The following is a 23738-nucleotide window of genomic DNA, read 5'->3' on the forward strand; positions in this document are numbered from 1 at the left end:
GGTCACCCAGTGGGTTTCCTTAGCTGGGTGTGGAATTGAATCCATAACTCCATAGTTGTAGTACAATGCTCAAACCACTATACCTTGCTGGCTCTTAAGAAAGGGCCTAGTCACTCAGAAATCTATGAGAAAGGATTGGTGGGTGCTATCTGGTTTGGGGATACTCTCCGCCTTGGGATGATGTGTACCTTTACGTAGGATAGAATTCAAACTATTGAGAGGCAGGCAAACCACTGAGCCAAACACATTTTTAAAGTGGTTTGGAAAACTTTCCATATATAAATATCAGCTGGAAAACCCAAAACTAAGATTGAATATATTATATTATATTATATATATAAATAATAATAATAATAATAATAATAATAATAATAATAATAAATTTTATTTGTATGCCGCCCTTCCTTCGATCAGGGCGGCTCACAACAGTAAAAACAGACAATTTTAAAATACAGATCGATAAAAATTACCATAAAAATACAATAAAAACATCCAATACCCCATAAACAGCTTAAATCCAACAGATAGAAAAAAAAAATCAAAAGAAAACCCCATGACCCAACCTCATGGCCACGAAAAGAGGAGGGAGGCCCGCAGGATAACTATTCGGGGAATGCCTGTTGAAACAGGAAGGTTTTTAAGTCCTTCCTGAATTGGGCCAGGGTGGTAGACGAGCGGAGCTCTATGGGCAGCTCATTCCAAAGGGCTGGGGCAGCTGTGGAAAACGTCCTCCGCGAAGTGGAGGCTAACCTAGCCCCAGGCACCTTCAGTAGCTGCTGCCCAGTCGATCTGAGGGTGCGAGGCGGAATATACGGGGAGAGGCGGTCCTTTAGGTATCCTGGGCCCAAGCCATTTAGGGCTTTATAGGTAATTACCAACGCCTTATATTGAGCTCGGAAACGGATGGGCAGCCAATGGAGGTCCTTTAAGACCGGTGTTATATGGCTGGTCCTGGAAGCGCCAGTGACCAGCCGAGCAGCCATGTTCTGCACCATCTGCAGTTTCCGAGTTTGGTATAAGGGTTGCCCCATGTAGAGTACGTTGCAGAAATCCAATCTCGAAGTTACCAGAGCGTGTACAACAGTTTCTAGGTCCCTCTGGGCCAGGTATGGGCGCAGCTGGCGAATCAGCCGAAGCTGATAACAGGTGCTCCTGACCGTCGCATTCACCTGAGCAGTCAGGTGAAGCGACGAATCAAGGAGCACCCCCAGACTGCGCACGGAGTCCTTCACAGGGAGCGTGACCCCGTTCAGGACAGGTGGAACCACCACCATTCCCGGACCAGAAGAACCTACCACAAGTACCTCCGTTTTCTCTGGATTCAGCTTGAGTCGGTTTTCCCTCATCCAGCCCATTACTGACTCTAGACAGGCCACGAGAGAAGAGACGCCATCCCCAGTCACTGCATCAGTCGGAGACATAGAGAAGATTATTTGGGTATCATCAGCGTAAAATCAAACAAACAGTTGGAACATCTTAACATGAAAGACATTTCAGTTCATGAGTCCAGAAACATGCTTATATGTAATGAACTTCTCAGAGGCCTACAAGTGTTGGTGTCAGAACCAATTAGGATCAAGTAGAATATTAGACATATCCAGTTATTTAATATTCACTTCATGTATTCAGCTCATATATGATCACTGTTGTATGTTTAATATATTGATCTAGATAGTTCTCTGTGTTGAGATATTGCATAGTGTTGGGGGTTGGGAAAATAAGGTGGAATATGAAGGGTGTGGTTTGGCTTGTGGATGGGGCCCTGCTAAGGGGTTTGGAATGTGGGATAGAAGGTAACGGTTCTTCAACTCTAAGGGGGCTGGTTGCCTTGGGGATTGAGTCCTGGGTGGGGTTTTAAAGTGGGAACTTTTCCTTGTGCCTTCAGATTCTGCAAAGACGTGCTTGTGGTTACTTCTGCTGTGCATCTTACAATAAACTTTCTTGTTTTACATTAAGTTGGTTGTGGATCATTAGCCTGAGGTTCTCAATTCTCACAGTTGGCCTGGGTGCTTGCTGTGGCATTTTTTGTTGATAGCCTTTATATCCCTCTGTATCTTGCAGCTTTTGTCACCTTTTTGAATGGGGAACAAGCTGAATCAGCTATTAAGAAATTCCACCTGAGCAAGCTCCGAGATAAGGAAATCACTGTACAGCTGCAGCCCACGGATGCCCTTTTGTGTATTGCTAACCTCCCTCAACTGTACACACAGCAGCAATTCGAAGACCTAGTTCGACCCTTTGGGAATCTTGAGCGCTGCTTCTTGGTGTACAGTGAGAAAACAGGACACTCCAAAGGCTACGGCTTTGTGGAATATATGAAGAAGGATTCAGCAGCCAGGGCAAAATCTGACCTGCTGGGCAAACAACTGGGAACACGGACTCTCTATGTTCACTGGACAGATGTCAACCAACTGACCCTAGACCTTATTCACTCAAAGTGCTTATGTGTTGATAAACTGCCCCACAATTACAATGATGTAGAAGAACTGAGGCAAACCTTCTCTGCCATCTGCCCTCCAACATTCTGTCAAGTAAGTACTTACAGGTAAATGGGGAATGGACTGCTTATATGTGCTTAGTTCAGTACTGTCCTAGAATCATAGAGCTGGAAGAGACCTCAAGGGCCATCCAGTCCAACCCCCTGCCATGCAGGAAATCCCAATCAAAGCATATTCGACAGATGGCCATCCAGCCTCTGTTTAAAGACCTCAAAGGAGGGAGATTCCACTACACTCCGAGGGAGTGTGTTCCACTGTCGAACAGCCCTTACTGTCAGGAAGTTCTTCCTAATGTTGAGATGGAATCTCTTTTGCTGTAGCTTGCATCCATTGTTCCGGGTCCTAGTCTCTGGAGCAGCAGAAAACAAGCTTGCTCCCTCCTCAATATGACATCCCTTCAAATATTTAAACAGGGCTATCATATCACCTCTTAACCTTTTCTTCCCCAGGCTAAATATCCCCAGCTCCCTAAGTTGTTCCTCGTAGGGCATGGTTTCCAGACCCTTCACCATTTTAGTCGCTCTCCTTTGGACATGCTTCAGTTTCTCCACATCCTTTTTAAATTGTGATGCCCAGAACTGGACACAATATTCCAGGTGGAGTCTGACCAAAGCAGAATATAGTGGCACTATTACTTCCCTTGATCTAGACACTATACTTTTATTGATGCAGCCTAAAATTGCATTGGCCTTTTTAGTTGCTGCGTCACACTGTTGACTCATGTTCAACTCATTGCCTCCAGTGTCAAAGCTCACTGAAAGAGCAAAGCAGCTGGGCTACCATCCTTTCTTGACTTGTAAGAAAAATACCATTTGCTCCTATAACTAGTACACCAGCATCTCTCATTCAAGGAGGGGGGAGGTTGAGAAGTTTAGTACTTCTCCTTGCTGGGTCTTAGAAATTTAGAGTTTTTCCCCCAGTTAGAATCATAACTTAAATGCTTGAAACCATGTAAGTTATTTTAAAGGAAAATAAGGGAGACCTTTGAGACTGCCCTACCCCTTCCATCCATTGCAGTTTAGTTAACTAAACAAATTTGAATCCTGATAGAGGAACTGACCCATACATATTTACTCAACTATATATTCCAGGAAGCTTAGTAAGATTTATGATGCTGAATCTTGCAAAAACCTCTTGGTCAGTCAGTGTTGGTTGGTTCCATACAAAGAGCTGGCTCCCCTTTTATGTTTGTGAAAAGTCATATTTTTGCATCCTTTTCTCTTTCTTTCTTTTGCATAGTTGGCATGTGGGCAGGATGGACAGTTGAAGGGTTTTGCAGTCTTGGAGTACGAGACAACAGAGATAGCAGAGATGGTCCAACAGGCTACCAATGGCTTTCTGCTTGCAGGGAACCACATCAGAGTCTCCTTCTGTGCCCCAGGCCCTCCTGGGCGAAGCATGTTAGCTGCTCTGATAGCTGCTCAGGCAACAGTAAGACATAACTTGTATTAATGTCTCATGATTGTATGTAGCTTCCAATGACTCTTTCACCAACCCTTTCTCTTGTTCATTTGTCTCGCTTGTTCCCTATGCCTGCATCTTTCAAAGAGCTTTATTTTATATTACAGACTAACACAATGTCCTCTTTTTTCTCTTTCCTTTCCTTTGGGGGGGAAATGTTGGACTAAATACAGGTCCACTCATTAGCAGGGCTTTGTTTGTAGCCATTATTTGTTCATTTTGGGAATCTGCTTTAAGTGTGGGGAACTGCAGCTTAATTCAGTTTATCACTCATCACAAAAGCACACTTATAGAATCATAAAGTTGAAAGAGACTACAAGGGCTATCCAATCCAACCCATCTTCAAATGTAGGCTGTGTAATGCCTTCAAGTCATCCATTGACTTATGGTGCCCAATGAAGCATAGAATTGTAGAACTGGAAGAGACCTCAAGGACCATCAAGTCTAACTGCCTGTCATGCAGGAATACACAACAAAGCCATCCTGACAGACAGCCATCCAATCTCTGTTTAAAACACTCTAAAGAAGAAGACTCCACCACTCTCCAAGGCATTGTGTTCCCCTGTTGAACAGTTCTTACTGTAAGGAAATTCTTTGTAATGTTTTGGTGGACTCTCTTTTCCTATAGCCTGAATTCATTGCTCCATGTCCTAATCTCTAGCAATCCACCTATAGCACTTGAATGAAAACAAAATAGTTCACAGAAGTGGAAAGTTACTCTGTGCAGTGATCCATAGTGAAAGAAAGTCTGTCTTTTGCTGTGTATTTCTGCAGTGTTCTTCCTACTTTTACAAGCACTTATGCACCAACTGGTATGAATAGTGAAGCTTCAGTTACACACAGAAGTGTTTGTTTCAAAGATGTTCCATTTCAGACTGTTATGAGCCCTGGTTGTGATATGGTTACTTCTCTATTACAGGACCCAGATAACCTTTGATTCTGCTCTTCCTACATTTACAGGCACTTAACCGTGGGAAAGGGCTTCTACCTGAGCCCAATTTTCTTCAGATTTTGAACAGTTTAGGGAATCCTACATCAATCCAGCTTTTACTTAACCCCCTTCTTCATGGAGCCATTGGAGGTAAACAAGGTATGAATGTATGAAGGCTCTGTTGGACTTGAATGACTTGAGCTGTGCCTTTCCTTCTTCAGGCTATTGAGTATATTGAATTTTCTTTGGCTTGGAGACGTCTTCAAAGAGCTACATAGTCTAGTACTGATGGCTAGAGATGCAGTATAGCAGAGATGGTTCAGTTTTGTGAGCTAGACATGTTGGTTTCTGTTCTCAGGCACTGGAAGCCTAGCTAGGGCATCCAACCTGTAGTGTCTGGGGTGATCTGCAGGAGCTCAATTATGGATGACTAGCCTTCTGACACACGAAGCTCAATTCAGTAAAATTATGAAGTACATTTACTTGTGGTGGAAGTTTCCTCCAGTCATGAAGCACTCAATTTTTTCTCCAGTGTTTGTGTTGGATACAGAATAGTAACATGACACTTTGTGTGAAGTAGTATACCTGTCTCAGACCTCTTTATCAAGCAAACTGAAATAATGCTAATTTCCACTGTAAGTCCTCCCAATTATGCCTAAAAGTCAAATGTTACAGTATAAGGTAAAATTAAAAATTAATCTAATCTTGGTCATAAAAAGTTAAACTGGAAAATTCTGATACTTGTAAAAGATGAAGAGTTTCACAATCTGTGAAGTTCCTTTTGGTTCTGCTTACGATGCTGCTGTATTTGAGAGAGTGCCTTGGATCCCTGCCACCTCCGCGTTTAGACAGGAAGAGTTAAAACGTGCTTTCTGTTCTGGTTTCTTTTCAGGAATCCTGGGAGCCCCACCATCAGTGCCTCTCTTAACAAATCCAGCCCTGTCTACTGCTTTACTTCAGCTAGCTCTCCAGAATCAAACACAAGCACAACAGGTAATTGTCCTGTAGAGTTGCAGTTAGTGAGGTGTGGTGGTATTTGCTTTATCATAAACTGCTTTTAATCTTCTTTCGTTATCTACCACTTCATCCGTTCCCAATATTTGATAAGCAGGGCATTCCTTCTGTGTGCAGCTCTGCATATTTCGTACAAATACATGTTTGGCATTTCAGGGGTGCAGTTGCCGTTAAGGGTGTTTATTGATAGCCTTATATGTGTTCTTTGACTCTTTGCTGGAGCTGCTCTGTATATAATTGAAAAGCTGTACCAAATGGCTAGGTGAATTTAGCAACTATAGTTGATAATTTCCTTCCTGCACTGCAATGGTTCAGCCTGCTTTAGGAGACTACTGAACTGTTCCTTATAAAGCAAGAGTTTGACATAGTCACTTGCCCCCCCAACAGCCATCTCCTTTTTCACCTGCTTGGCTTTAGTGACCCTGTTTCTGGTCTTTTTTTGCTTTCTGCTCCAGAAGGCATTTCTTGGAAACTTGCTCTTAGTCCAAAACCAGGTCTGGACACAACTTCTGCAGAACAAGGAAAACCAGGCCATATTCCATGTGAGTGCTAGACCTGGCCTGTGTGTGTAAATCATGCTGTTTGTGTGTGGGTGCATATTGTGTGTTCACTCTGTGAAAAGTGCACCAACGTGGCCATTAACCATATTGTACAGTAGTCTTAATCAAGAGGGTAGATACAGGGCTTTTTAAAAAAAAATTAAAAAGCTTTTTTAAAAAAAACTTCATGTAGCTTGGTGCAGTCAAAAAGCTCTTATTTCAGTGTTCAGGACCACGCTGTGTGCTTGTACTATCAACAGGCCTATATTGAGGGTGTTTCTTGTTGTACATAAAAATAAATTGTGCGTAGTAAAAGTATTTTGAGCCTTTATTCTAGACATTGTTGGCTAAGGGTTTGCAAAACAATTACCACTGTTTGGCCAGGAGCAATTGGGGGAGAAGACGTAGTAGTAAGGGTTGTTTTGCTATCAACAAACAAACAAATAAATAAATAAGAGAGGGAGCGTTTTACAAAACACTTTTGGATGTACTGTACCTAACAAGATAGATCTGGGTCCACCCTAATTTAGGCAGGACAGATGATCTTTTGATGCCTTCCTTGTGGCCCATCTATAACAAGTCTATTCTTCCTTCCTTGGTGAACTGTATGCAGGCTTTCTTGGAAACCACTCTGTGTATGACTTCACTCTTGTGTTCCAAATACCCTGCGTTTTAGGGTATTTGCTCTCTAGGCTCTTATTCTGCTTCACTGCCACCAGCTGTGAATGGAAGACTCTGGGGCACATGGTTGCACAGCATACAAGAATTGCAGTGGAGTTGCATGGAAATTAACTAGCCTTCACTGTTGCTGTTTTCCCTGCTTTAAATGTTGTCAGTGTTGCATCTGAATAGCCAAACTTTGGCTATGCGGAATATAGTCAAAACATAATAGGCTCAGTCAGAGTCTCAAAAAGGAGTAACTTATTTTCTCACAACAGTGCTGCAAACGAAGTACTGGCAGCATTGACTCTCCTTGCTGGATGCATTCAGGGCTAACTTTGAAATGCAACACATCTGCAGAAGAAATGATGGCAGCTGCAGTTCATCACAGAATTGAAGAAAGGCAGGAAGTATCCTGATGCTCCAACTAACCATTTGTGTCGTGGTATCCTGTTTATGTTGTGCTGTATTTGGGCCACTTATGAGGGCTGAGTTTTCTCTTGGACTTTCCCCTAGAAAGCTTTTAGTCCAATCCTCCGTGCAGATCTGAAAAATGCCATTGTATTTCTCCCTCTTTTCCTGCCCTCCTCTAGAGATACACCCAGCTTTAGATACTCTGTCTAAATGTGGCTTGTTAGGAGATCCCAGTTGTTTTTAAAGCAACTTTGATCACCTCTCTAGTGTGGCAGTAGTTGATGGCTTCTGCTTAGTGTTTTATGGCAATCACTTTCCAGCCAACGTGCCTTTGGCACTGTCTGATTTGAGATTAGCTGCTTATAGTGGACCATGGCTTTCTTCTGTTTAATTCTGTTTTTAGCACACTCAGACATGCCTCCTTTCATTTGTTGAAACATTTTACTTTTTGCAGAAACCAGGAATTTTGGGAGACTCTCCCTTGGGTTCCTTGCAGCATGGACCTCTGGGGATGCCAAACACACCAGCTTCTCAGACAGGAAATCAACTAATGGGTGAAATGTCTTCTGGTAAGTGCTTTATGACATATGGTTATTAATTGGCTGCCCAGTCTATGAGCAGTGAAATCTGTTGTTAGTTTGGAAGTTGCTCTTCTAGAAAGTGAACAGTTGGGGAGCAAAGTGAGATAAAACTGGGGGGTTGAGAGACCAGCTGAACTCCTCCTGCTGCTTATTTGAGACTGAACATTCATTAGAAAGATTCCTTTTCTAATTTCTTTTCAGGACTTTTACTCTGCCTGTTTAACTTCTGAGCTTTTTCATAGTTGAGATGAGAATGTTTACTTGGGCAGAAGTATGGTAGACTTTCTTTTAGCTGGTTGATTAGATTTGGGGATTAAGGTGAGGGATATTTTTTCTCTCTTTTAGACCTCAGAGGAATTGCTGCTGCACTTTGAAATAATTTTGGGGGGAATCCTTCAATCATAAGCATATTTTTTTCTGGAATTTTTAAAAAATGAACTTTTAAATGATGTCCAGACCATTCTTAGTCCAATGAGTTGAGTGGACTGCCAGTATATATCCCATAAAGGTGTAGATCCCTGTCCAACACAGCTTACACATATAGGGTAGTGGACGTAAGAGCACAAGGCAGTGGTGACGAACACCAATGTGTCACTTCTTGACAACTGAAAGTGTCCCATGGAGTAGTATTTTGTTACTTGCCTCTGTTGTCACATCTATTAGTACAGAAGTACAGTAGCTACAGGTTTGTACATTCTGTGTGCAAAAACAAGGCCATAGAGAGAGTTGAAATTGGATGTTGCACATCAGATGCTTTGTAAGAAAGTCTTGGATTTCTTGAACAATGATTTCTCTTTAAACACCAGTGGTAGACTAACAGATCTAACTGAAGAGACCTCCACTTGACAGCAAGCTTCCCTCTGTGGATTTTTGTAGGAAAATGGGGGCCAGGAACTGTTAAGTGCAGGAAGATATAACAGGAAATAAATCTGTGAAATACAGGGTGATTCAAAAAGAATGGTGTCAAACTGAATAGCTTTACTTTTATACCATGGATCTTTGCGTCATTTTTTAATTCATTAAGAAGCTTTACCTTAGGCTGTCAACACTGGAGGCTTTTTAATACTTCTGTGTAGGAAGGGGGGTATTTTCTGATTATGTGTGTCGATTCCTGCCCCACCATCTTGAACTTTAGTGGTTGTCAAGACCTAGTAGAAGAATGAGTTCTCACTTGCAGTCAGTTGACTAATTCTGAGGAGAGGAAGGGGCAGCTTTGTACTAGGTTTTGTACTGACTAAAGCAAGGGGGGGAAATGACTTTTTTCAGTTAGAACTGAGGCAGCTATTTTAATTTTAAAGTGAAAGCACAGAAGGTTTCAAGGTGACACCAATATCTTAATCTGGCCCTACAGATAAGAGGTGTGATTACTTATGTCCCCATTCTGCCTACCAACAGTGCTAGAGGCTTGCTGTCTCTAACAGAATGACTGGTGTCACAGGAACCATGAATGCAGAAGGATCTGGTTCCAATCGGAGAATTTAAAACAGTGTTGGAAAGTGTGTGACCCATGGGCCAAGTGCATCCCACAAGGGCTTCCAATCAACCTCACAGCCACACTAAAAAAAAGACCCCCACAAGCCTCAGATGGGTGGCTGGTGAGATGTTGGGGGCTTTATATATATTCATAGTTACGTTTTATTGTCTTTGTCTCTGATTGTATGTGATGTTCCATCCTTTGGTTGAAAGGGAATTATAAATGTTATTGTTATTCAGGAGGAACAGCTGGCCACTTAAAATCTATGGGAGGGTGGCAGTGCTTCTTTTGGGGTCAAATAACCCTTTCAAGGCTGATGTGGCCTACTGAGCTCCAGAGTGAGAGAAAGGGGCCAGGTAGCCCCTGGACTATCAGTAGTTGCTTTCTCTGGTTTAAAATAACTAGATGCCCCCAGAGTTACTAGCTTCCATAAAACTGTGCTTGTCTGCAGATGGGAAATGCTGGTATAAGCAGGGACAGATTATTTTGTTTTTCATTTTCTATCCATCTGTATGTGTGAAAGAAGTTTAGTAAAAATAATTTGCTAGGTAGACAGGTAGCAAGGTGTTAGAGGAGGCCCAGAATGCTGCCTCTGACAATCACTTGGTTTCAGTGTTGCATGCACAGAAACAGCCTTCATCTCCTGTAACCACAGAGAAACACAGTGAACTCACTACAGATTAATGGAACCTGCCATTTGATTTCCATGCTGGATGTAGAGGACGGTAATTTTGAATACTAGTGACAATTTTTGGTCCTTCTTACTAAAGAGCACGCGTTTTTGCTTTTTTTCTGTGGTGGTGAGATAGGGAGGGGAACGAAGAAGGGACAGCCTGCCTTTTCCCCAACAGTTCAGAATGAAAAAGAAAAGGTGAAGTAATGCCTTTGAAGGAGTTAAAATGTGGAGCTAGCATTACTATTGCAGGATAACTTGAGGCCACCAAGAGACCTGTTGTTTTTTTTCCTCCAGAAAAGAGAGTAGCATTCTCTAGAGTAGTCTGGAGGATTCAAGAGCTTGGGGCTTTACCCTCCCTTCTTCCCTGCAATAATTAATAGAGTGGAATAGTAGTGGGGTAGATGTTAGGGTGCTCCCCAAGCTAAACAAGAGAGCTGACATGTTCCTTGGGAGGTTTTGGAGTTGTGGTCAAAAAATAGCTTTCCTGAACTGTGATTTTAAAATGAAATAAGTGCACTGATTACTTGACATTTGACTTGTAACCTGACGCCGTTACCTAGATTCTGTAAAAACATTACTTTAGCACAGGGATGGACAGCCTCCAGTGGTCTAGGGGGCACACATGCCCTCTCTTAGGCCTTGGATGGCTTCTGGGGGCATGGAGGCACTTTCATATTTTCTACACCCTCCAAAAATGTATTTGGCATGGTGAGATTTTTATTTTATTTTGCAAAGCAAGAATACATTAGAAGACAGCAAAAATTCCCTCCATACACTTGAGAGGACGTGAGAAGCCTTTTTCAGTTCAAAAACTGGAGAAGGCACATGCAGATTTCGGAAGTGGTTCTTACTTGTATATGTGTTTCTCCCTAGGGGGCACTATAACTGCTGATATGGCCCCAGGACCAGTGACATCTCCAATCTTGCCTTCTGGAAACCTACCTTTGCCATCCTATCTGGGCTCCTTGGGGATAGAGAGGGAGAACTCTGTAGTAGGAACACAGACATCCCAGCTGACTCCACCTGGCCTGCAAGGCCTCACCACCTCTATTCTGGGATCTGTAATCAGTGGGCTTCAGAAACCAAAGCAGACAGAAAATGGGCCTTCTTCATCTGGGGTAAGTATGGATACATGACTGCAGTCAGTGTCAAATTAAGTATCCAGATGTGTTAATATGATAGCAAAGAACCCAGAATGTTGATAATTTTCAAAGGTATATCTGTGAGAGAAGTAGCCATGTTACTCTTGGAAGTGATGAAGTGGGCTGTAGTCCATGAAAGTTTATGCCAGCTAACACTTTTTAATCTTAAAAAGTTGCCATGAGATTCTTTGTCATATTCCTTTTTAGTACATTTCTAGTCTTTATTACAGGTTGAGTCTCCCTTCTCTGGAATTCCAAAATCCAAAATACTACAAAATCTAAAATTGTCCACTTGAGTGGCTCAGATAGTGATACCTTTGCTTTCTGATGGTTCAGTATATCCAAACTTTGTTTCATGAGCAAAATTATTAAAAATAGTGTGTATAAAATTAACTTCAGAGTATGTGTATAAGGTATATATGAAACATAAATGAATTTGTTGTTTAGCATTGGGTCCCATCCTCAAGAGATATTTTATTATGTATATGCAAATACTGCAAAATAAAATAAAAATTCCAAAATCCCAAACACTTCTGGTCACAAAAATTTCGGATAAGGGATATCCAACCTGTACAATAGTATTACATTTAGAAACATGTGAAATAAAAAGCTGTGCTGTTCTGGATGAAGTTCAGCCTCCAGTCATGTCCCCCTTTTCCTTTTCCCCTCCTCTCATTCACTTTGCTGTAAAAATCTTTGATGTAATGCTTTATCATAGACAAATCCAGTCTCTAAATTCAAAATTGAGCAAGATAATACAAAAATATCTTTATGTAGATATTTTAAAGAACAAAGCAAGTATGGAGATTTTAAAAAAAACTGTTGTGTGTGATAAGTGCAATTTCAGATGACTGACAAAATCCCTTCCTCACTCCCCATCCCTCCATTTTTATCGTATGTGCTTTCAAGTTGACTCTTGACTTATGGCAAGTCTATGTGTTTCATGAGGTTTTCTTAGGTAAGGAATACTTTGGTTTGCCAATTCCTTCCTCTGAAATATAGTCTACAGCACCTGGTATTTGTTGGTGATCTCCTATCCAAGTACTAACCAAGGCTGACCCTTCTGAGCTTGCAAGATCAGACAGGATCTGGTGCATTTAGTGTATTTAGGGTCCTTGGGTACAGTCCATTGATTGAAAATGGACACTACAGAAAATTCTGCTCACTCTCACTTTTCTTTCAGGTCTCTCTGTTAGGAGAGCCACCAAAAGACTTCAAGATTCCACTGAATCCCTACTTAAATTTGCACAGTCTTCTCCCTACAAGCAAACTTGGAGGTGAGGACACTGGGATAGGCAAAAGTGGGGTAAATTGTATTGGTCAGTACTTTGTTAGATAATCTCTACCCTGATGTATTGTAAGCAAAAGCTCTCATCAATGAACATAATAAGCAACCAGGTTAGATTCCCTAATCATCTGGATTCCAGAATAGTAAGCACTGGTCAACAACATTTTGAATTTTGTCTCAATTCTTGTGCCTTTGTTACTTTGAGGATTACCCTCTTGATGGAAAGCTTCAGTTTGTGGGTGGAGAGTTATGCAACGTGTCTTATCAACATAAGTCCATTTGTGGTTTTGAAAACCAGATGCCACCTATTTAAAATATAAATTGTTATTGCTGGAGCTTTTGAGAGAGGTACAGTGGGCCCTTGACTTTTGCAAGTTTGAGATTTCACAGTTTGGGGTATTTGCTAATATTAAACACGGCTCCTCCCTCCCTCCCAGGCTTTCCCTCTGCCCCAAGCCACCCCCTCCCTGGAAATGGTTTGGAGAAGTCATTTCCAGAGCAGGGGAGTGGACGAAGGGAGCTCTCCATTCCCCTGAAACCCTTCCGCCCTGAAAATGGCTTCCTTGGAGGGTTGCATTCCAGGGCCGCCTCCCCACTTGTTTTAGTGAGATAAATTACAACTGAATACTTAGCAATAACTCATTTTTAACTATTTATGTAAATAGATCTCAGACAAAGCTCTGATTGCGGTACACCTGGCTGTGAAAAGAGCTATTCATTAGAAGAAATCTCTGACACTTTAATTTATTCTATGTGTGTCTGTTTGCAAGCAAGTTCTTCAGGAAATGCATATAGAATTGCAACCTTCCGTGACTTTTTCTTCCCATGGGGAGATGGCTTCTAGCAAGCTCCACAAATTTACATAAGCAACTTTCCCAATAGCTTTGTGTAGGAAATTTCTTGTGTGAACTAAAAAGGAGAAATGTATGCATATAGTAAATTGGTTGCTGATGTGTCTAAAGCAGAAGTTGTGCAAAACCTATGAAACCTGGTTTGTTTTTCCACTCATATTCATGTTTTTTATCTTTCTGTAAAGCTTGGCAATAGTACAACTTAAGAATTCTAACACTCCAAGCCTAAATGTAGTTACTACAAAGCAAATCTTGCTGAATTCATTAGGATGTAATACTAAATACGTTTTTGAATTGGAATTTAAGTGGTATTTCACAGTGGGTTGCAGTTGCTCATATATTCCTGACATTCCAGTTAGGTTTTCTTTACATTGCTTCACTCTCTTGCTTCGTTGTTTCTTTTTTCTGGTGGAACAGGATCTGTGACATTGTCTCTGTCAGTGCTGATATTAGGGATACAGGTACAAAGTTAGGGTGGCAATACAAGGACAAATGCATGCCTATTACCAATGAATAATGTAACAAACCCTTTCCTAGTTGTGCCATCCAATTATGTGAAGGCTCCATCTAGTCAACCTTCACCCTAACACTGCCACCAAATTATGTGATATAATCCTTTTCTGTGATGGCAGGCAACTGGGAGTTTTTATCCCACTGCCACCAAATTATGTAACGAATAACCTTTTTATTGTGGCAAGCACTTGGGACTTTTGTTATCCCACCGCTGCCACCCGTGTTTTGTAATGTGAGTAGCGTGGTATTAACTCAAGTCCAGGCGTGTCCTTCTTGAATCAAACGAATAAAACTTTATTTGCAAGAAGGTTTAACAGTGTTGGTTTTAATATGATATCTTATGTAATTGTTATTTTCTATTCTGTTACAGTTACCATTGGGTTTATAAATCTTTATCTAAATCACCAGTTCCTTATACCTAAGATTCACTCATTCTTTCTATTAAGTTCCTTTCTTAAACTTAGACCTAACAGTCACCAAAGCTAACACTCTCCCGCAGGATATCACACTCCAGCCACTCCCTTTCCTAGAGTCCTAGAAGTGAAACGGTAGGGAGCCCTTTCTCACTCAGACTCTACCATAACCGTCCTTCTCTATCCCTGGAACCCAAGCCCCAACTAACTATTCCCTCAGGAACTCATGGACCCCAGTCCTCTCTTGGACTCAACTGTTCCCTCAACTGTCAAATCCCAACTGCCAACGTTCCAACTGCATCTCTCTCAACATTTTAAACCCTAACCGAAGTTCTAAACTGTCCCAGTTCCAACTGACTCCCAGCTGTCAGCCCGGAATTTTTAAAAGTCCCAGCCCACATTCTATTGGCTGGTCCTCAGCTGCCTTCTGATTGGTGGGTTTTGGAGTCAGTTCATCACAAATAATTCAAAGACATAGCTGTGTTAGTATGGAATATCAGTAGGCAAAGGGATCTTGTAGCATCTTTGAGATCGAGAGGAAGATGTTGATAGCATGAGTTTCTGTAGACCTGAGCCTACTGCTTCAGATACATGTTTTATGTCATAGAAAGTAGGCTCAGGTCTACGAAAGCTCATTCTGCCACCTTCTTTCTTTCAGTTAGTCGTAGTACCAATGTATGTAACTTCAAATGGAGAGGCTATATATATATATTTATGTCCTGGAGCTAGTCTGCCTTTTGTCCTCTAACTGCATTCTTGCATGTTAATGATCAAATCTGCCTTTGCAGGTGGGGCCAATAAAGCATTCAGCCTGAAGACTAGTGTACTTGGCAATGTTTCCAATCCCAGAATTCCTCAGGCCTCCATATCTGACCCTGCACTGCCCTCACCTGGGCTGACAGGAGACAACTGTGTATTTGAGTACCAGCCAGTGAGTACTGTAATATTTTGCAATTGCAGATTTCTGAATATAACAAACAAACAATAAAGCAGTGGTGTTTCTTGTATTTTTCCTGGGGTTGGTAAGACCATACTGTTTGAGGAAAGTAGTGTCCATATTCCTACTAATTTGTAGTTATTATTGGTGACCATATAAGCTGAAATAATATGAACAATGAGGAGGAGGGAATTTATTTTTAAATTTGTGTTTGGCCCTAAATTTAAAGAAATTCTGTCTTTCTCTTTCCTCTCAAAGGACTTGGGATCACGAATGTATCCCCAGGCTCGAGAGACAGGGTCCCAGTTAGGTGGATTTGCACACAGCAAGCAGAAGGTAAATGCCCATTTTATTAAATGTCTTCACCAGCTAAGGCAAGCTGGACTGTAGGATGCTGCTGAAAAGTTGGCCATTTCTTGCTTTTTACAGTAGGGGTAGGCAAGTAGGACAAGCCCCTCAGATTATAACTCCCAGCATCGCATCAGTCAGTGGTTAGTAGTGATGAGAATTGTAGTCCATCAATATCTGATAAGGCACCTGTTCGCTATCCCTGCTGTTCAGTGTAATTCACTCTCTCTATATATATATTATATATATATATATATATAATGAGTGGCACTACTCATGTACCATCCACACACATACGGGGAGGTGGTAGGATTGGGGTAACTGGGTGGGAAGGGAGGACATAATATCTTGGAGGAGGGCACTGAATAGGAATATCCTACACTGCTGCATTTTATTGCAGGTCCCTCTTCTTCATCTTCCCAAATGTCACATATTGATTGCATAGGATAATATAAAATATCACAATATAAAAATATCCTAAAATTGGTTCCTGGCCTACTGAAAGGCAGCAGGCTTACTGTTATTAAGTGCATAGTTAATTGTGGCATGTATTTGGGCTGGTGTGATATACACACATCAAAACATCTTCCAAAGTGCATAGAAGATGATTTAGTTAATAGACAGCCCCAAGTCTGGTATTTAGAAACACGTCTTCCATAAAGTAACTATACTGAAACTAGCATATGTGTTCTGTTATAATATATCTTGTCTCTGTTGAAAGACTGAACGTTTAGCTATCTTGAAACCCTTCAATCATTCCACAGTACTGAATTGATGCCAGGCTCATATTACTATCCTCCTTCCTGTCAGGCAATAGAAAAATGCAGCTTGGTAGCAGTGCTTTGTCAGAGCAGCTGATCACTTACACTCTGGGTGGACTGATTTCAATCAATTTAAATCAATGAAAGAAAGTGATGTAGTGGTTTGAGTGTTGGACTGTGACTCTAGAGGCCAGGGTTTGATTCCCACCTCAGTCATGAAACCCACTGGTGAGCTTGGGCAAGTCATGCTCTCAGCCTCAGGAGAAGGCAATGACAAATCACCTGTGAACAGGTCTTGCCAAGAGAACCACATGATAGTCTCAGTCTTAGGGTCGCCATAAGTCATAAACAACTTGAAGGCAGGCACCAACAACCCACTCATTCACATTGGACAGTGATACAACTCTGATCTGTAAAATACAGTAAATTACAATCATACAACTCAGTAGAGCAGTTTATACTGTCTATACAAGTAGTTTTTGTAACTTTTAAAGATAACTTTATTTTTTTATTAATTCAGGAAATAGTAGCACATAATATCCTCATTATATATATTGAGTTGTAGCTTAGGAGCGGAGAACTGCAGCCCTGTGGGGGCAACTTTGTGGCACTAGATCCTCGAAATCCCACTAGAGTCTCTCCCAAATGTTTAGGCAACAAATCAGCCCCAAATGGTTGTGGAGTTTGGGGAGATCCTCTTCCCTTAAAAATGGAAAAGAATTGGCCAGTTTTCATGTCACATCCCTTCCAGTTCCAGCTAAGTTCTTGCTGGAAGAGTACAAGGGGGAAATTGATCCATGCTCTTGGTGGAGTTGTTCACTCCTTTTGTAGATGCTGTGTCAGTATATCAGGAGTGATAATTCACCTTACTGAAGCATAACAACACTTAGGTCTCAGTCCAAATATTCCAACCACAATAGACTCACTGAATCAGAGCAAACCTGGTTAGTGAACATATATGTAAATTCCATGGATTTATCTGATTCATTTGAGTTGGGACTAACAGTTGGATTTAGACCATAGTTTATTAAATGAAATCTAATCTTTCACAAATGTTTCATAAGTGTTCCAGTATTGTTGGCTAATGGTTGTCTTTAAAACACAGAAGCATATCTATGTAGGGTTTACTTACCCATCAATGGGTGTCTATCTGAGTGCTTATACAGACACTGTACTTGGATAGTCCAATGTGTAGACACTATTCTTGGTTAGGAGAGCACAGAACAACACAGAAGGAAAATGCTAGGGGATCAAGTGGATGCTGATGGCAATTGGTATTGAACTGGACATTCAAATGCCAAAGCTTCAACTACTTGCTCATCACATCATTCTGCTTGCTGTAATCCCACCTCTCCAAAAAAAAAAAAAAAAAAAAAAAACCCAAACCCCAAAATAAAACAGTTGTCTCTCTATTTAATCTAAACAGTAAATAAATGCAGGCTGTTCTTAAAACTTCAGCTAGATCCTATTTCTCATACCCCTACTGTCATTTTTATTCCTAGGCTGAAACATAAATGCAAGTTTTCTTGCTTTTAAAAATTTGATTGCAGGTAACCCAAATGAGTGCAAAACTGGCAAAGTTGTTAAATGAGTGTTGAGAGAATTATTTTATGATTTTTTTTAAAAACTTGATTTAAATATAAAATCTGTTTAATAAACAACAGTTTTTATCCATCTACCTCTTAGTTGTCCCTTGCTCTCTTAATCTGCAGAGGTACAAGAAATTAGTTTTACAAGCAGCTGGTGTGACTCTTTGCTTCTCTTTCAGGTGCCGTTGCCTGGGTTTGACCGAAACAGCCTGGGGTCCCCTCTGCCTCCATTCTACTCAGGATCCCCAACCTCCTATTTCACTAGTGGCCTTCAAGCTGGACTCAGGCAGAGCCACCTGAACAAAGTAAGAGCACCTGCTGGTTTTGCAAGTCTGACTTGTTCATTATATCAGGAATCCCCACAGGACACATTTGGATGTTTACTGTAATCGCTTGCCATTTCCCTCTTCTTTGCTTCATTGTATCATCTGCAGTCACATAGAATTGCTTCTTGCTGGGGCATAATTCAGTTGTTTCTCTAAAACTCAGACATAGATCTGAGTTTTATGATTATCACTTTTCTGTTTTGACAACAGCTGGCTTGCCTTTGTGCTAAGCAGGAGATAGAGGCCACCAGTAGAATATGGTAAAGGGAGATTTGCAAAAGTGCTTCCAGATACTACCAGCAAGATACATGAATTGTATTTTTTATACAGGAAAAATGAACACATAATGGAGATGCAGGAATAAAGCAGAAAACATTAGGAGACTGTCTTGAAGCAGTACACCACAGCTGTGAACCAAAATACATTATAACCAGGCCTCTGTGTCCATGGAATGCTTTGGCCTTGTGTCTGTTGCCAGAAATGTGACAAATGCTTTTTGAAACTGTGATTTTTTTTCCAAAGCAGTATGATTTGGCACTGGAGGGGAGAATGGGTTTAAGAGCATAAATCCACGGGAAGTGCTAATAGCCTATTGGAACCCAGCAAGTAAGATAAGAAAAGGTGTTGAGCTGTATCCTTATTGTTAAGCCATGTCAAAACCTGCAACTGCAGACCCATCTGTAGATTTTAAGATAATCCTAAATCTGGGGTGAGTAAAGTCCAGATGTTGTTGGACTACAGTTCCCAGCATTTTTCCACTTTGCCTAGAGCTTGCTAGATATTGCTGTCTAACATTTCAAGGACCATATTTAATCCACTGTTGGCCTAAGTACTATGATCTTGCTTTGCACAGTGCTTTAGTTCTCAAATGGTGGGGGTAGGACTCCCAGGGTGGGTGCGAGAGCTGCTCATGGGGCCCCAGGACTTGGAGGCTCTGATCAATCTTCCTCCCAAACTTTTTTATGTGTGAAATTTACACATGAGTTCAGGTAAATAAAGTTACACATGAGTTGAGTTAAATAAAACTATTTAAATTTGAACAATGTTACTGCCTTATAGAATGTTAAAATTCAAATCTACATGTGTATGCAAATGAAAATATGCTCACTAAATAAACAAAATAGTTTTATTAATATACTACATCGATTGGGGGGTGAGGTTACAGTGTCTGCATATAGATGTAAAGTGGAGTCCCAAGAGTAAAATTTGAGTACCACTGGCATGGTGGTTTGTTTTGTGTGTATGTTTTGTCTATGAAATTTTGGAACGGTTTTTAAGGAACTTAAAAGAAAAAGTACTGTGACAGGGAATAGTTCAATAGAAAGAGCAGGGCATCTATGGAACAATAGGGATGAAGAATGTGTGGACAACAGCTTCCATCATCCAGAGCCCTGATGGCACAGTGTTTAAATGCCAGTACTGCAGCCACTCATACACAAACCACAAGGTTGTGAGTTCAATCCCAGCCAGGGGCTCAGGGTCAACTCAGGCTTGCATCCTTCCAAGGTCACTAAAATGAATACCTAGCTTGATGGGGGCAATTAGCTTACAGTTGTAAACCGCTCAGAGACTGCTCAATGTGGTATGACATGGTATATAAATGAAGCTGCTATTGCTATTGCTTTTGACTGTGCTAGCAAAATTTGATGGAAGTGAAATCCAACTATGCATGGAAAGATACTAGTTTTCCTTCCTCCCCAATCTTATAGATAGGTTAAGCAAACAAATCTAATTCATACACATTGTCTGTCTATCTTTCTATACCCTGTCCTAATAAAAAAATCTCAGGGCAGCTTACACTTTTAAAACAGTAAAGAGCAGACAAAAATATTAAACATAATGACTATGTGCATTAGCATTTGAGAGAAATAATAATAATAATAATATGTTTTATTTATATACCACTATTCCAAAGATCATAGCACTGAACAGCAAGTAAGCTAATTAGCAAATAAGTGAGTCCCAAAGGGTTTGATGAATTGCTATGCTTTTACTTGGCACTTAAATGAAATTGGTACTGGCATTGATTGGGCCTTTGAGGTGAGGGCATTCCATAATTGGAATGCCATGGCTGAGAAGGTCCTCTGTCATGTCCCCACACCGGGTATTGACTTTACTGGTGGGATTCAAAGTGCTTGAGATGGCATTTAAAGCCTAAATGGCTTGGGACCTCAGCCCTCAGGCAGGCACAAGGAGGACTTCTCCCTCAAAGATTGAGATCCCAAGCCATCATCACTAAATGTCATCACTAGCACCTTAAATTCAGACTGGAAGCATATTAGCAGCCAGCACAATTCTTTAATGCCAGTCTTAAAAGAATCATATGCTGTCTCTTTGGTTTTCTAGTGGAGCTCCTGCATTTTACACTAGCGGCTACTTCTTAGCCTTTTGTAAGGGTAGCCTTTCATAGAGGGTGTTACAGTAATCTGATTGAGAGCTTTCCAGTGCATGAACTACTGTAGCTGCGTTATCTCGGTCTGGAAAAAGCTGTAGTTGGTACACCAGTTAAAGCTGGTGTCAAAACATTCCAAGGCTCAGAACCCATGTGCAGTCTCATTCAAGGGACTGCAACCCCATCCAGGGCTAGCTGTTTACTCAGTTCCTGGACCTGAGAACTACCATTCCTCGATTTCAATTTGTTGGCCCTCATCCAGCACCTACACAGCCCCAGCTGACTCTGAGAACAAGGAGAAATAGAGTCGAGTGTCATCAGCATACTGATGATGTTAGGATGAGGTCCCTAATGACCTCCTGTTAAGACCACCCTGTTAACTATCTGTGTAGTTTTCAATTTTGTTGCCTAAATTCCCCACTGCATCCATGAACGATTCTATAGAGATCCTGCCTCAGAGTAGTCTCTGGCATAATTGCCCCACATAATGAAAAAGCTATTTATTATAATGCTGGTTCTGCTCTGTCCTTATCTTCCAGGTAGTTGGGATGCCTCCTGTGGGTGCTGGAGACAGCATCCTGGGACTAGGACCAGCCAGTCACTCGCAGGGGACCTACTCAAAGGTAAGGTGGTGCAGTCAAGAATGATGTCTGAAATCTTTGCCTCTTCCACAGTCTCATCATCATTCTTCTAACACTGCCACTCTTCCCCTTGTCCCACCTTCCACTTCTTTTTCAGACGCCAGTTGGTGGTCAGAAGCGGGCATTTTCCCACCTTCTCCCATCCCCAGAACCCAGCCCAGAAGGCAGCTATGTTGGTCAGCATTCTCAGGGCCTGGGAGGTCACTATGCAGACTCCTATCTGAAGCGAAAGAGGATATTTTAATCCATTCCCCATTGAAGCCCCCTTTCAACTCTTCTGTTCCTCCCCTTTTTCTGAATGTGTAAATTTTTGTAAAAATGTTTTTAATGTTATGTTTTTAGGGTTTTTATTTTACAAGTTTGTTGTGTAAAGGACTTGTCTTGGGGTCAGATATAAGCACAACCTGGACATTTTGGTGCTTTTCCAGAGCAAATGCCCCTCTTTCCGAGTGGAGGGTATTTGGGAAATCATGAGAAGCATTGCCAAGCTGCAGACAGTCCCCTGCTGCCTCTCTATCAACTGAATACATTTTCTCCACTTGAGCTCCTTCCTATACTGTTTCCTGATTGCAGCGTATTTTTCCCTGCAAGGATATGAGCTCCCTGCCTTAAAAGTGCTTCTAGCAAATGAATGTATTTGAATTATGTTGGTGCCTCTGGATGTGCTGCAGTGTGGTGGAGTGAATTGCTAAGAGGAAGGAGGTGGCATTAAAGGACCCAGGTATCACCCTGGGAAACAGGCCCAGTTGACTAGAACCTGTCACCAACATGCTCCTGAAACCCCCAGGCTGAGTTTAAAGTTTCTGCCTCCCTACAGTCTGTTTCTCCTTTTGTTTTAAAAACATGAAGTCTGTTTTTACTTATTTTGGTAATTATAACATGTAAAGTACCTTTTTTAATTTTCCATGCTTTTAGTTATTTCCTTTTTAACTAGTTCAGGAGTATGAGATCTTGGTATGCATCCATATGATCTTGGATATTGTGTGTGTGTGTGTTTAAATCTCTTGCTTTCCTAGGTTTGATGTGCATATTTTGGTCTAAACCATTGCCTCCTCTGGGTGCAAATGATTTTTTTTCTCTTGAGTGTATTTTTCTTCTCTTTTTTTGACAGTTGTCTTAATGCTGATCCTGTAGTCTGATAGCTTTCAAGCCAAACTTCCCTGGCTGGGGACAATCTTTGGGCATTGGTTTCTGGAGCGACTTAAGAGTTTTGTGCAGCAATTCTGCATCTTTCTTGATAGTAACAGGAGCCCCCATTTACCTTTTTGATAGCACCCAGCATTGAAGCTTGAGCAAAGCTGAGAGGTTAATGCTGGTTCCATTGAACTGGCACTTTTCACCTCCAATGTTAGGAATGTTTCTTTTTCTTATGCTGGCTGAGGGAAATGGAAAGCACAACTTTATCCCACCCATGCACCTCTTGACCTAGATACAGGTTTAGCCACTTAGTGGCCCGGGTTCAGTCTGCTATAAAGAGGAATAGCTCGACCAGTTGCTTGAACTTACTTAGGTTCAGGGCGGGCAGTGTTTCCACATTGCCCATTCTCAGTGAAGATTTGTGTGGGGTTAATTTGAGACAGAATTGGGGTCTGTGGCCTTCTCATTGGGGGATTTATATTTCTGCTTATACTTTTTTCTGTTTTATAAACATGCTATAATGTTTCTATTGTAGATACTGGCTGGTTTGCTGTATTTGCCATGAGATTTGAAATCTCTTGGCAACTGGATACCAATTTTCCAAAGTAAAGCTATATTTATATCAAATGTTTGTCTTGCTGCTTCATTCTTCCATAAAAATGGAGTTAGATGTTTTAGGCTAATCAGCAGGGAAAGCAGATGCATGGCACGAAGACCGGACTCTATCATGTGGCATATTTTAAAGTTGCATGCTACTCAACACATGCAAACCAGCTATGTAAGTAGAGCTATAAGAATCCTGATGTTCTCTGCCTCATAATAGGTGATGCTGATCAGGGAGATTTTAGGCACAAACACAATGAAGCTGGATGTGCCAGCCATTTTCCTCCAGCCATAAGTTCATCTAATCTCTCCTAAGGGCTAAGTGAAAAACGAGAACACTCCAAAGGTGCTTCGCAGTGTTTTTTTTCCTCCATTCAAACATTCATTAGTCAGGGTTGTTTGGAGCTTAAGAACTTAACTGACACAGGGGCTAATGCTGGAGTAATTAATACAACTAATAGCCAGGCTTTTAACATTAAACTGCAGGAGGCATATTTCTTCCTCTCTTACCAAGGTGAATTAAAATAAAATTATTGGAGGGGATTTACA

At 41.3% G+C, this 23738-nt stretch overlaps 1 protein-coding gene across 3 annotated transcripts in view; it reads left to right on the forward strand.

Moving 5' to 3' along the window:
• Positions 1–23213, forward strand: part of RAVER1 (ribonucleoprotein, PTB binding 1) — a 37672-nt gene extending 14459 nt beyond the window's left edge. Inside the window, exons 3-15 of one of the 3 annotated variants that reach the window (XM_089487177.1) lie at positions 2062–2531; positions 3738–3929; positions 4920–5049; positions 5783–5883; positions 6360–6446; positions 7972–8086; positions 11122–11366; positions 12574–12667; positions 15244–15386; positions 15651–15728; positions 18270–18395; positions 21348–21431; positions 21547–23213. In XM_089487177.1, coding sequence (XP_089343303.1) covers positions 2062–2531; positions 3738–3929; positions 4920–5049; positions 5783–5883; positions 6360–6446; positions 7972–8086; positions 11122–11366; positions 12574–12667; positions 15244–15386; positions 15651–15728; positions 18270–18395; positions 21348–21431; positions 21547–21693 — 2012 coding nt within the window. In that variant the 3' untranslated portion in view covers positions 21694–23213. The remainder of the gene's footprint in view (positions 1–2061; positions 2532–3737; positions 3930–4919; positions 5050–5782; positions 5884–6359; positions 6447–7971; positions 8087–11121; positions 11367–12573; positions 12668–15243; positions 15387–15650; positions 15729–18269; positions 18396–21347; positions 21432–21546) is intronic. The other 2 variants (XM_089487187.1, XM_089487196.1) reach the window with 2 other exon arrangements.
• The last annotated feature ends 525 nt before the right edge of the window (positions 23214–23738 follow it).

The sequence above is a fragment of the Sceloporus occidentalis genome, unplaced genomic scaffold, assembly GCF_023333645.1.
Source record: "Sceloporus occidentalis isolate IW3139 unplaced genomic scaffold, rSceOcc1.0.p SCAF_1, whole genome shotgun sequence".
NCBI classification, from domain to species: domain Eukaryota; kingdom Metazoa; phylum Chordata; class Lepidosauria; order Squamata; family Phrynosomatidae; genus Sceloporus; species Sceloporus occidentalis.